Source organism: Danio aesculapii, chromosome 22, assembly GCF_903798145.1.
Source record: "Danio aesculapii chromosome 22, fDanAes4.1, whole genome shotgun sequence".
NCBI lineage: Eukaryota > Metazoa > Chordata > Actinopteri > Cypriniformes > Danionidae > Danio > Danio aesculapii.
Window position 1 is genome coordinate 13,371,430 of NC_079456.1, and position 14,639 is coordinate 13,386,068.

Below are 14,639 nucleotides of genomic sequence, written 5' to 3' on the forward strand. Positions count from 1 at the left end.
CTGACGGACACACACAGCATGAAGACACTGTTCCCAGATCAGCTTCTGTACACGTGATTTAAAGAGGAGCGAAAGTGGACACTTTTAAACAGACAAATATACTTAATAATATGTTAACATGTCCGTCCTGGCGTGTTTTTTATCAAAATAATATCAAAAATAATTTTGTCTTCAATGAGCATAAAAATGTTACGAAAGTAATTGAATACTTTCATTATAGATAAGGGACTCCTGTTATCAAACAAAACAGTGGATGAAAATGAGAGATTCAGGCGGATCCTGTATTTTTAGTAGGGATGTCCAGATCCGATCACATTATCGGAGATTGGGTTTGATCACAGTTTCAGACTCGATCGGAATCAGACGTTACCTCCCATTCAGGACTCGAATATATATAATATACAGTTGAAATCAGAATTATAAGCCCCCCTTGAATTTTTTTTCTTTTTTAAATATTTCCAAAATGATGTTTAACAGCGCAAGGAAATTTTTACAGTATGTCTGATAATATTTTTTCTTCTGGAGAAAGTCTGATTTGTTTTACTTTGGCCAGAATAAAAGCAGTTTGAAATATTTTATGAACCATTTTAAGCTAAAAATGATTAGCCCCTTTAAGCTATATTTTTTCGATAGTCTACAGAACAAACCATCATTATACAATAACTTGCCTAATTACCCTAACCTGCCTAGTTAACCTAATTAACCTAGTTAAGCCTTTAAATGTCACTTGAAGCTGTATAGAAGTGCCTTGAGAAATATCTAGTCAAATATTATTTACTGTCATCATGGCAAAGATAAAATAAATCAGTTATTAGAAATGAGTTATTAAAACTATTATGATTAGAAATGTGCTGAAAAAAATCTTCTCTCCATTTAACAAAAACTGGGGAAAAAAATAAACATGGGGGCTAATAATTCTGACTTCAACTGTACATATTCTCATTATTTTATAACACATTTATAGTTATGCGGTGGCAGAGAGTTATACCTCTGTCTTGACTACACAGAAACAGCAACACGCGCGGCATGACATCACTTTGTTGCAGAGACACAGTAGAACACTGAAGCAGCTTGAAGCAGAAAGCGCGAGTATGTCTGCGGTCTGGAGATATTATAAAGTTGATGATGACAACATGGTCATAGCAAACTGTGAGATATGTAAACTTGGGATTGCCTGCCGGGTATTTTAAGTTGAGGTGCTGTTTGTTTTTATATTGGATTTTTTATATTTACTGTTGCACTAAAGTCAAAAAGTGAAGAATTGATGTTACTTATTACTTGACTGTTCAAGCTACCTCACAGAAGTGCTCTGTTTGTTAACAAAATTGTTGAATGTTAAAATAAGGTGAATTAAATAAAAAAATAAGCAACGTCCTGGATCTGTTTCTTCACTCTTCTTCATTTTTTTTTATGTATTATAGAAGTATCGGATCGACTTTCGGTATCGGTAGATACTTAAAATCAAATGACTCGGAGGCGGGGGCAAAAAAAACCTGATCAGGACTTCCCCAATTTTTAGATCCCAATGTTGACAGGTATGGTCTTATGACCAGAGCTTCTTTAAAAAAATCATTTAATATATTCTTATTTTAAAAATGAATGAAAATGCAGCTAACTGAACACAATTTTACTAGACACTCAAGACGTTCAGCTTACCTTCATTCATTGTCTTGCTGATGATTCCTGTGGACACAAAAAAGGACAACAGATCAATATACAAGTCAAAAACGGATAAGGATTTGTCAAGCATCAAACAATATGTATAATACAGCTTTATGTTTTCCCTTATTCAAATGTGTCCTGTTGAATTTATTTTTGTTTTATTTTTGGAAACATGTTTATACTTAGAATGAGATATAAACTGAGATTAATGCTAGTTTATATACCAAAAAATAGTTTTTAAAAAAATATTTGATATGGTAAAACACGTTAAATATCATAGTTCATTCATTCATTCATTCATTCATTCATTCATTTTCTTTTCGACTTAGTCCCTTTATAAATCTGGGGTCGCCACAGCGGAATGGACTGCCAACTTATCCAGCATTTGTTTAAGGCAGCGGATGCCCTTCCAGCTGCAACCCATCAATAGGAAACTATCATAGCTCAGTGCTAAACTATTAACTGAATATAATTTACATTTTAAAACACAAACATTCAGACAAAATGCAATTACAAAGACAACTGTATTCATTTAAAATATATTAACCATATGTAACCCTAAAAAATACAAAAACCTACAAAAATAAGCATTTATGTATTTTTTTGATTGCTTTTTTGTTTATTGTAGGCACAAACCAGACTTGAGTCATGGCATCTAGGAACTCTACAAGTTCACAAAGGTACCAGTAGGTCACAGGATTTGGTATTCGAGTATCAAATAAAGCTTGCACTCTTCCAGACAATTAGCGTCTGCCAGAATTGCCATGTCTTCACCACAGGACCTGTAAAATCTTTATGACAGCATTCATTTTGTGCCGACTCCATTGGGACTCGATGGGCAGTGGCAGGGCTGTGTGTCAATTCGTAAAGCCAATCAAGCGATTTCATCATTTAACACACATTCACTGACACACACAAACACACACATAAATAACAGATAAAGAAAGATTGAAAAAATTGAGTTTTTCAAGCTTGCGATTTATAACATTTGGTAAAAATCGCCTTAATAAAATAGTTATTCATCTTCATGTCACTCCAAAGCAGCAGGACTTTCATTTTTTATTGGAAAACAATATTATATATTTTGAAAAACAACCCTTATTTTTGGACCCCATTGACTTCCATTATAAGGACGAAAATAGTAGTGCCATTGTTCAAGGTATATGGAGTGATATCAATTCATGCAGGTTTGGAAAAACATTAGGGTGAATATACATGAGACAGAGAGAGAATAAATAAATAATGCTAGATACATGTAGAACGTGTGCAGTGAGGTTTTCAGATCTGGTAAATCTCGCTCTTAAATTTCCTGAAAGATTATTTATTCACCCTCATGTCATTCCAAACCAGCAGGACTTTCACTTTTTAGTGTAAACAATATTATATATTTTGAAAAACAACCCTTATTTTTGTCTGTACAATGGAGGTCAATGGACACAAATTTGGACCCCATTAACTTCCATTACCAGTCATGCCATTGTTCAGGGTTTATGGAGAAGAAATCAAGTCATGCACGTTTGGAAAAACATGAGGGCGAGTAAACCTGACACATACACACACACACACACACACCAATATTAGACAAAGAGAGCTAGAAAAATGAACTCTGAGTGCTGTAAATTTTCCAAGCTGAATACCTGCAAATATCTGCTTTTTTCACTCTCGCGCCATTTCAAACCAGGGGTGCGTTTGAGAAAACCATCATTAGCCAACTAAGGTCGCAAATTCCATTGTTACAAACATAGTTTGTTGATCTGACGTTTCCCAAATCCATCGCTTCAACGAACATTCGCAAACTGCATTGCAAACTTGTACGCTTGCAACTACACCTCTGGAGCTGTAGTTAGAAGAATAGCTCCTGGTTGTGTTCTTTTCACCATTATCCCCCCTAAGCCCTATTCCTTTTGAACGTTTTAACATTTAAACTTGGAATGATTTAAAAAAAAAAAAAAACATTAAAGTCATCACTCTTAGGTGTAATTTGCTTTCAAAGTATTTTTAAAGTTCAGTTTTAGTGATCTTAATGTTGACAATGTGCGTTCCCTTCGTAGTGCACTTTGAAAACATTGATGCCATTTTGAACACAGCCATGGCTCATAACGAAAACTATAGGTGACCTATTATTTATAAGCCGAATTTATGTTACATCTCTAAAGCTTGTGAAAGCAATAGATAAATAAATAAAAATAATTATAATAATAATTATTATAATAATAATTTTTAAAAAACATACGTACTTTAATAGTTCAGCCGCGAGTTACGTCATTTGGGAAATGCACCTCTCCTTTTGTCTCTATTTTGGAAGTCCAAATTTGTGGGTTTCATTGAACCTAACTGATTTCCATTATATGGCCAAAAGCTGTTGTGCCATTGTTCAAAATATCTGTTGAAGCAAATAATACAGGTTTGGAAAAACATTAGGGTGAATAAACATGATAAACAGAGAGAGAATAAATAAATAAATAATGCTAGATACATGGAGAACGAGTGCAGTGAGGTTTTCAGATCTGGTAAATCTCACTCTTAAATTTCCTGAAAGATAATTTATTCACCCTCATGTCATTACAAACCAGCAGGACTTTCACTTTTTAGTGTAATTGACTTCTATTATATGGACAAAACAGTCATGCCATTGATCAGGGTATATGGAGAAGAAATCAAGTCATGCACGTTTAGAAAAACATGAGGGTGAGTAAACCTGACACACACACACACACACCAATATTAGATAAAGAGAGCTAGAAAAATGCACTGTGAGTGCTGTAAATTTTCCAAGCTGAATACCTGCAAATATCTGCTTAAACTTGTTCTAAAATGTGCCCAAAATTAGTTTATGCACTCTTATGTCATTCAAATCAGCATGACTTTTATTTTTAGTGAAACTATTTAGAAAAACACCTCTCTTTTTGTCTCATTGTGGAAGTCCAAATTTGTGTGTGTTTTTTTTTGAAGCTAACTAACTTCCATTATATGGCCCAAAGCTGTCATGCCATTGTTGAAAATATCTATAGGTATATGTATATTAGGGTGAATTAATATGTGTTGGAAAACATTGATTCCAGTCAAGAAGTCCACAAGTCTGCAAGAGCCTACAGGAGTCTCTTACAAGTCTGTAACAAGTCTGACTTGAGACAGAATTTTCCTGTGTATTTTGTGTTTTAGGAGGGGGCAGAGTTTGTAGGTGGGGACATAGGAAATGGGCATGACTAGTTTTAGTTGAAGATCTTGTTTTAGGGTCTTGAATAGATCCTGAGGTCACCTGCCCTAACCAACTTGAAAGTATCACCCAAAGAAAAAGGCACAATTGTTGGGACCTTGCCTTTAGCATTTGCATCACTTTGGCTCAGCCAGTGCTCAGGAAGGCAATAGATTTTAATGTCTCTCACACCTGGGCTGCTATAGTTTTGACTCAAAATACTCAAAATCAAATGACTTGAACTCGAGGGCAAAAAAAACTGATTTGTACATCTGTAATATATACACATTTTTAAAAACCTACATACAATGAAAGTCAATGGGGTGCAAATTGATGTTATTCCATTGCCAATAGCAATCACACGATTGTTCAAAAACATCAGCAGTCGAAAGCAAGTCCGACAGGTTTGGAACAACATGAGGGCGACAAAAGTAAACAACTACACAATTTATTTTCAGACCTCGAGAACTTCTAAGAAAGTGAAAAGGCCTCCATTATCCGTGGCGCATGAAGGAGCGTCTAAAGAAGCAAACACAGGTGCCACTGATGTTTCGGGTGAGAGCAGGTGGGACAGATAACACACTTTATCTGCAAAGCCCCAGACCAGACCACATGCCACGGAGACGGATCTATCGGTGAGCCCATCAGAAAGAAACGTGTGAAAGTGAGAGGAAGAGGACAGGTGGGCTGGACACGCTCCGTTTTTCGGCTGGTCAAACCTGAAGCGCTTGAGCTAATGCTGAATTTATTCCCCCCTCCGGTAGATTAAACTCGCACTGCGTCCCTCAGGACTTCACTCCACTACAGTTGGTCTGCAGGAAATGGGTTTTTTTTATCTCCCATGTTTGAGCGGGTGAGACGACGGTGCTGAGTGTAGAAACGCTTAAGTGACCATGTTTATCTAATTTGCTCTGGCCCATTTCTGGTGAAAATTCAATATTTTTTTTTTCAAAGAGACATCCAAAAGGAACTTGCAGGGTGTTTTTTCGGTGTGTATTTTTTTGTATGGCAGATTCCAAAATGTTTGCAATGGCTGCTTAAGAGTTATTTACAATTACAGAGTTATTCTTAGAAAGCAGCAAAGTAATTTATCTTAAATTTGCAAACTACTTGCTTAAAAAAAGTATATGCACTGTAAAAAATGCAGGGTTCCACACAATTCATTCATTAAGTTGACTTAACACTTTTAACATATTTATGTGAACATAAAAAATTAAGTTGTCTCAATAAAATCACAAGAATTGTGTTGTTTCAGCTCATTTTAATTAAGCAGTTTGAACGAGTAAACAAGATATTTTTTGAGTGTGTGAAAATGAAATGGAATATTAAAATAATAGGTAATTTTAATTCTAAATATTTCAGCATTCATTCATATTTCATGTTCAGTATTAATGTAGAAAAAAATCTTAATATTAAAAACATATATAATTAAACACACACACACATACATATACAAATATATATAGAGAGAGAGTTAAAGATTTTAATTTGGATGCGTTTCTAATGGTGCGTTCACACCATATGAAGATGAATCATTAAACACGAGTGATTTACATGTCAAGTCAATGCAAAGATGTGAATAGACATCCTGTAGCACAATTGGCACTAATGACGCGATTTGCACGAATGAAGCGGCGCGAACTGAACATTTTGTGCATTTGACATGCTCAACACGCAAGTTGCGCAAATCGATTAAAGCTGTGAGACACACTGTGAGATTTCAGCCACGATTTTGTCATCAAAAGACAAATTTGGGAAATCCTAAAAGATTCCTGAAATCCTAGGCTGAAATCTGTGATCTTTGATCGTTGGTTTGACATGTTCACAGACAGCCGCTTAGTGCCCGTTGCGATCAGATTTTTCCTCTGATGAAGTTCTGGCAGTGTCAGAAGATTTCAGACACTTTCCTGCAGTGTGACAACAGCTGCGATGAGCGTCAATCCAAGAACCAATAGGAGCTCCGAATTTAATGACGCAATTCATGATTCGCAGTTTTTTCTTCCTGGTTTTATTATTAAGACACGCCGCTACAGATTGTTTATGTTTGCTGTAAGGAATCATTTCAAAACGTGGGATAGTGAAAGTGTCACGGATGGATGACGTCAAACTTTTCTTTTCTTCATTGTCATTCAGTCTTTAACTAATCATGAGCTTGCTCTCGTAAGGGCGTGATTATGACATAGCGCCTGTAGTGCGTGTCCCGAGGGGAAATCATCCTGCTGACACCTGACAACAGCTCATCAAACTGGGCTCAGTTCAGTCGGAAGCACTGCTGAAAGCCTCCATCATCCAGGTATAGTTTCTGAAGGAGTTGATGAACTCACAGAGCTGGGTGCACTTCAGAAAGGATGTAGTGCTCTCAGACATGGCGCCGAACGAATCAACGCTGTTTTTCAGTCTTCCTAAAGCACAGCTAAGCTCGCAATAAAATCCATGTTCTCCATTTAGCAACAAAACTAGAATGTAGCAATGAGATCATGCAAATTAAAATAAATTACCACTAAATAATAAAGTTACGAATTGCCGTGAGATTGCGTTAATGGTTTCCATTCCTTCCTTCAGCATACACCAAACTGCGAATCACTTAACCAAGAGGTCGGCGGTTGTAAAGAGGATTACAGAAACAAAGACAAGCTCCTATGAAGAGGAAAGGCTTTGTGTTGAACCACAACAATGGCTTATCAGCATCTCCATCAAAGCACGAGCTATAAATTAGCATGGAAAACCTCCGTCCATCAAGGCCTTAACGCGTATCTGCAAAGGTGTCAGGGGATTAAAAGGTCATCCCGTTCAGAAAACAAGCGCTTGATCAAATCTTTTCTCTGATTTCCGGCTGGATCGCTGTTCTGGACTGGACTGGCATTGGAACAGTGAGAGATTAGCGGCGTGAAGTGGCCGTCCTAATGAGACGGATTAAACTTCACAGTTGAGGAGCTGTCTGGATTGAACCTGCTATCTGCTGCCTTCAGCAGTCCACACACACAGAGAGAGAGAGAGAGAGAGAGAGAGAGAGAGAAAGAGAGAGAGAGAGAGAGAGAGAAAGAGAGAGAGAGTGATAGAGACACAGAGAGATTCAATTCACGTTTATTTGTATAACACAAAAATTATTGTTTCAAAAGCAGCTTTATAAAAGGTGGACTTTATTACATTACAATCAATTTAAATTAAAGTTACAATCAAATATAAGTTATTATAAATAAACATGCAATTTTATCATATAAAACCTGCTGTTTTATATCATATAGGTGATGTCTATGTGTAATGAAGTGTATTTGTGTATTAAGTCGATTAAGAGAGATAGATTTAATTCTATAGTTTATTCTGATTTATTATTATTTTTTATTTTTTACTACAACTATTTTCTTGTGTTTACTATGTTTTAGGCTACACTGTAAAAAATCTGTAATTTTACATAAATACCAGCCGTTAAAATTACAGAGATTTACTGTAAAATAACAAACATTAAATTACAGAAATTTACTGTAAAATAACGAACATTAAATTACAGAATTTTACTGTAAAATAACGGGCATTAAATTACAGAAACTTACTGTAAAATAATGAACATTAAATTACAGAAATTTACTGTAAAATAATGGACATTAAATTACAGAAACTTACTGTAAAATAATGAACATTAAATTACAGAAACTTACTGTAAAATAATGAACATTAAATTACAGAAATTTACTGTAAAATAACGGGCATTAAATTACAGAAACTTACTGTAAAATAATGAACATTAAATTACAGAAATTTACTGTAAAATGATGGACATTAAATTACAGTATTTTACTGTAATATAATGGACGTTAAATTACAGAATTTTACTGTAATATAATGGACATTAAATTACAGAAACTTACTGTAAAATAACGAACATTAAATTACAGAAACTTACTGTAAAATAATGAACATTAAATTACAGAAACTTACTGTAAAATAATGAACATTAAATTACAGAAACATACTGTAAAATAACAGACGTCAAATTACAGAAATTTACTGTAAAATAATAGACGTTAAATTACAGTATTTTACTGTAATATAATGGACGTTAAATTACAGAATTTTACTGTAATATAATGGACATTAAATTACAGAAACTTACTGTAAAATAATGAACATTAAATTACAGAAATTTACTGTAAAATGATGGACATTAAATTACAGTATTTTACTGTAATATAATGGACGTTAAATTACAGAATTTTACTGTAATATAATGGACATTAAATTACAGAAACTTACTGTAAAATAACGAACATTAAATTACAGAAACTTACTGTAAAATAATGAACATTAAATTACAGAAACTTACTGTAAAATAATGAACATTAAATTACAGAAACATACTGTAAAATAACAGACGTCAAATTACAGAAATTTACTGTAAAATAATAGACGTTAAATTACAGTATTTTACTGTAATATAATGGACGTTAAATTACAGAATTTTACTGTAATATAATGGACATTAAATTACAGAAACTTACTGTAAAATAATGAACATTAAATTACAGAAACTTACTGTAAAATAATGAACATTAAATTACAGAAACTTACTGTAAAATAACAGATGTTCAATTTCAGAAACTTACTGTAAAATAACGAACATTAAATTACAGAAACATACTGTAAAATAACAGACGTCAAATTACAGAAATTTACTGTAAAATAATAGACGTTAAATTACAGAAACTTACTGTAAAATAACAGACGTTAAATTACAGAAATTTACAGTAAAATAACAGACTTAAATTACAGAAACTTACAGTAAAATAACGAACATTAAATTACAGAACTTACTGTAAAACAACACGTTAAATTACAGAAACTTACTGTAAAATAATAGACGCTAAATTACAGAAATTTACAGTAAAATAGCGGACATTAAATTACAGAAACTTACTGTAAAATAACGCACATTAAATTACAGAACTTACTGTAAAATAACCCGCTAAATTACAGAAACGTACTGTTAAATAACAGACGTTAAATTACAGAAATTTTCAGTAAAAACACAGACATTAAACTACAGAAACTTACTGTAAAATAACGAACATTACATTATAGAACTTATTGTAAAATAACATGTTAAATTACAGAAACTTACTGTAAAATAATAGATGTTAAATTACAGAAATTGACAGTAAAATAACGGACATTAAAGTACAGAAACTTACTGTAAAATAACGGACATTAAATTACAGAAATTGGCAGTATATTACAGAAATTTCCAAATTTAAACTTCTGGTAAATTTCTGTAATTTAACATCATCACCCCAGCTGCCAATAACTCCCATTATTCAAACCCTAAATCAATTAAATTTAACAAATAAAAGTAATTTCTTCATATAAACAAAGTAAGTAAGTGCTCTTTGTAGGACAGAGCAATAAGGCAAAAAATAAAAATCTAGATTGTTTTGCTCAAGTTTGACCAATTCACAATTTAGATTTTTTTATGTGCAACTAGTCAACTGAAAAATAATTACCACAACATGACTGAGGTAACATTCTCTAATATGTTGAAAACCATCTGGTTAAGGAAGGTTGTATTCTTAGTGGGCATGCCAAACATGAACAAGCCTCGAAGTTAACATTTTTTAAGTTGGTAGCACTAGTGCTCCCAACTTCAAAAATTTAGGAGCACCAGCAGGAGCCTTTTTGCACTGAAAATGATCACATTCATTCATTTTCCTTCGGCCTAGTCTTTATTTCAGAGGTCCCCACAGCAGAATGAACTACCAACTATTCCAGCACATGTTTTACCCAGCGGATGCCCTTCCAGCTGCAACCCAGTACTGGGAAACACCCATACACCCTCATTCTCACACACACTCATACACTACTGACAATTTAGTTAATCCAATTTACTTTTAGCGCATGTGTTTGGACTGTGGGGAAAGTCGGAGCACTCTGAAGGAAACCCACGCGAACACAGGGAGAAATGGCAAATGATCCAGCTGGGACTCGAACCAGCGACCTTCTTGCTGTGAGGCAACAGTGCTAACCACTGAGCCATCGCACCACCCCAATGATCACATTTGAAATTTAAAATGAAAAACGTAAAAAAGTTTCAGATTGCTATTTAGTATTTTATTGTTTATTTAAAGTTGAATAATGCTTTGAATCGAAAAGTACTGACAACTGCCGGTATACCCAAGAAAAGTGGCATAAAATGTTAACGTTTTGCAAAAGGAAATCATTTGATGGAAAAGATTACACCAAACATTTATTATGACACATTTTATGGCAAAGTTCACGATAAATGTCACTTTTTAGCAAAAGTGAACGCATAAACATTTATGGCAAAAGTTTACAGTAAACTATTCAAATTAAACGTTTTATGGAAAAAGTTTACAGTAAACTATTACAATTAAACGTTTAATGGAAAAAGTTTACTGTAAAGTATTAAAATGAAACATTTAATGGCAAAGTTTACAGTAAACTATTACAATTAAACATTTTATGGCAAAAATAACTGTAAACTATTAAAATGAAACATTTTATGGCAAAAAAATAACTGTAAACTATTAAAATTAAACATTTTATGGCAAAAAAATAACTGTAAACTATTAAAATTAAACATTTTATGGCAAAAAAATAACTGTAAACTATTGAAATTGAACATTTTATGGCAAAAGTTTACAGTAAACTATTACAATTAAACATTTTATGGCAAAAGTTTACAGTAAACTATTACAATTAAACATTTTATGGCAAAAGTTTACAGTAAACTATTACAATTAAACATTTTATGGCAAAAGTTTACAGTAAACTATTACAATTAAACATTTTATGGCAAAATTTTATAGTAAACTATGAAATTTAAACAGTTTATGGCAAAAGTTTACAGTAAACTATTACAATTAAACATTTTATGGCAAAAGTTTACAGTAAACTATTACAATTAAACATTTTATGGCAAAATTTTACAGTAAACTATGAAATTTAAACAGTTTATGGCAAAAGTTTACAGTAAACTACTACAATTAAACATTGTATGGCAAAAATAACTGTAAACTATTAAAATGAAACATTTTATGGCAAAAAAATAACTGTAAACTATTAAAATTAAACATTTTATGGCAAAAAATAACTGTAAACTATTACAATTAAACATTTTATGGCAAAAATAACTGTAAACTATTAAAATGAAACATTTTATGGCAAAAAAATAACTGTAAACTATTGAAATTAAACATTTTATGGCAAAAAAATAACTGTAAACTATTAAAATGAAACATTTTATGGCAAAAAAATAACTGTAAACTATTAAAATTAAACATTTTATGGCAAAAAAATAACTGTAAACTATTAAAATGAAACATTTTATGGCAAAAGTTTACAGTAAACTATTACAATTAAACATTTTATGGCAAAAATAACTGTAAACTATTAAAATGAAACATTTTATGGCAAAAGTTTACAGTAAACTATTACAATTAAACATTTTATGGCAAAAATAACTGTAAACTATTAAAATGAAACATTTGATGGCAAAAAAAATAACCGTAAACGATTAAAATGAAACATTTTATGGCAAAAGTTTACAGTAAACTATTACAATTAAATATTTTATGGCAAAAAATAACTGTAAACTATTAAAATTAAACATTTTATGGCAAAAAATAACTAAACTATTAAAATTAAACATTTTATGGCAAAAAAATAACTGTAAACTATTACAATTAAACATTTTATGGCAAAAGTTTACAGTAAACTATTACAATTAAACATTTTATGGCAAAAGTTTACAGTAAACTATTACAATTAAACATTTTACGGCAAAGATTTACAGTAAATATTTTTGGATAAACATCTAATGGCCAAGTTTACAGTAAACAATTGTAATTAAATATTTCATAGCAAATATTTCCAAACATAAATGCTTATGATTATACATTTTATGACAAATGTTTAAACTAAACATCAATGATTAGATTTTTTTCCTCCCCTTTTTTCATGCAATTTAGCTTTTATATAGATCGACAACCCTTTATTATAATTTTTTGGACCAAAATTGTTTTTTTAAAAGTGAAAAACTATTTTAGCGTTATTTAAGTTATTAATTCTCTATCCTTAAAAAGCCATCATTTTAAAATGGCAAAACAAAATCTGTTTTTATGACATATTTAATATTATATATATATATATATACATACATACAAATAAAAAAGATTCACAAACAATACTAAAATGGATGCACAATTTGCACAAACAGTACCTAAAATCTATACTTATCAAAAGCAGGAAAAAAATAAGTAGTCCAAAAATTGAACCTTAGATGTGTACATTTAAGATCTAAACTCTGATTTAAAGTCAAGCAGTTTTACCTTTGCGTTCGGAGCGTTTTTTGCGTCTCCTCTTGAATCTCCTGCGAACGAGGCAGTAAAAGGAGCCCATGCTTTGAGAGCAGCTCTGACACTGAGCCATAGCGGCGCACGCTAACACTGACACTGACGCTAACACTAACGCTAACACACAGAAGAGAGAGATGGAGAGCAGGAGGAGGAGAGCAGATGTGAAGTGGAGAGAGAGAGAAAACTGACGGCTCTGTTATAAGACGGACCTGCTCTTAACACACACACACACACGTCACTGTCGTTACACACCAGGATACACACACTTTATGAGATTTGCTTTTGCTTTATTCTTTAGTTTTGAAGGTTGCTCTGTCACTTTTGAGGTTTATAATATGGGATTAAAGATTTTTTTAAATGAAATCATAATTAGAATGAATGAAATTGAATAAAAGATTGCAATATGTTGAGGTTACGTAAAATTGGTTTTTAGATATTGTAAAATAAATAATTGAAGTAAATAATAAATAAATAAATAAATACAAATGCATTAATTATGGCAGTTCCTCTAACAAAAATACAAATATTTTAATATTTCCATAAAGTAGTACGTTTAGTAATTTTATAAATAAATCAAAATTTGTTTGTATTTTACTATACATAAATGTGAAGAGTGACATTTGTTTAATTTAATAAGATGTATACATTAAATTAAAATGTCAATTTAATTAAATAAACTTCAATTAATACAGTTTGAATTACATTTAAATAAATACTGCTACCTGTTGCATGACGGTTCTTCTTTATATTAGCCACCTTTTGCATTATTTTACAGATTTTACAGGAGTAAATAATAATAATAATAATAAATAAATACAAATGCATTAATTATTGCAGTTCCTCTAACAAAAATACAAATATTTTAATATTTCAGTAAAGTAGTATGTTTAGTCATTTCATAAATAAATAAATATTTTACTATACATAATTGTGAAGAGTGACATTTGTTTAATTTAATAAAATGTATAGATTCAATTAAAATGTCAATTTAATTAAACAAACTTCAATTAAATAAACTTAAATTGCATTTAAATAAAAACTAGTACCTGTTGCTTGACGGTTCTTCTTTATTTTAGCCACCTTTTCCATTATTTTACAGATTTTTGTAATTACATTAGGAATAAACTCAATTAACATGTAAATACTACATGTTGTGTGGCAGAACTTGTTAAAAGGACTTGTTCTTAATATTAATAGTTTTTAAAGAATATTTAATTAAAATAAAATAAAAGGAAAATTTCTTATGAATTATTAAAACTATTATGATTAGAAATGTGTTGGGAAAAAAAATCTTCTCTCTGTAAACAAAACTTGGGGAAAAAATAAATGGGGGGCTAATAATTCTGACTTCAACTATGAGTGTGTTTATATATTATATAATATATATTTTACTGAAATAAAATTTCTATTAAATT

The 14,639-nt window shown here is 31.6% G+C and overlaps 1 protein-coding gene across 2 annotated transcripts in view; it reads right to left on the minus strand.

The window, feature by feature from the left end:
- Nucleotides 1–13,300, minus strand: part of adarb1a (adenosine deaminase RNA specific B1a) — a 35,808-nt gene extending 22,508 nt beyond the window's left edge. Inside the window, exons 1-2 of one of the 2 annotated variants that reach the window (XM_056447227.1) lie at nt 13,198–13,300; nt 677–686 (exon numbers count right to left, since the gene is read on the minus strand). In XM_056447227.1, the coding sequence (XP_056303202.1) occupies nt 677–686; nt 13,198–13,297 (110 nt within the window). In that variant the 5' untranslated portion in view covers nt 13,298–13,300. Of the gene's footprint in view, nt 1–676; nt 687–1,656; nt 1,683–13,197 lie in introns of those variants that run through there. The other variant, XM_056447226.1, reaches the window with a different exon arrangement.
- Between the last annotated feature and the right edge of the window lie 1,339 nt (nt 13,301–14,639).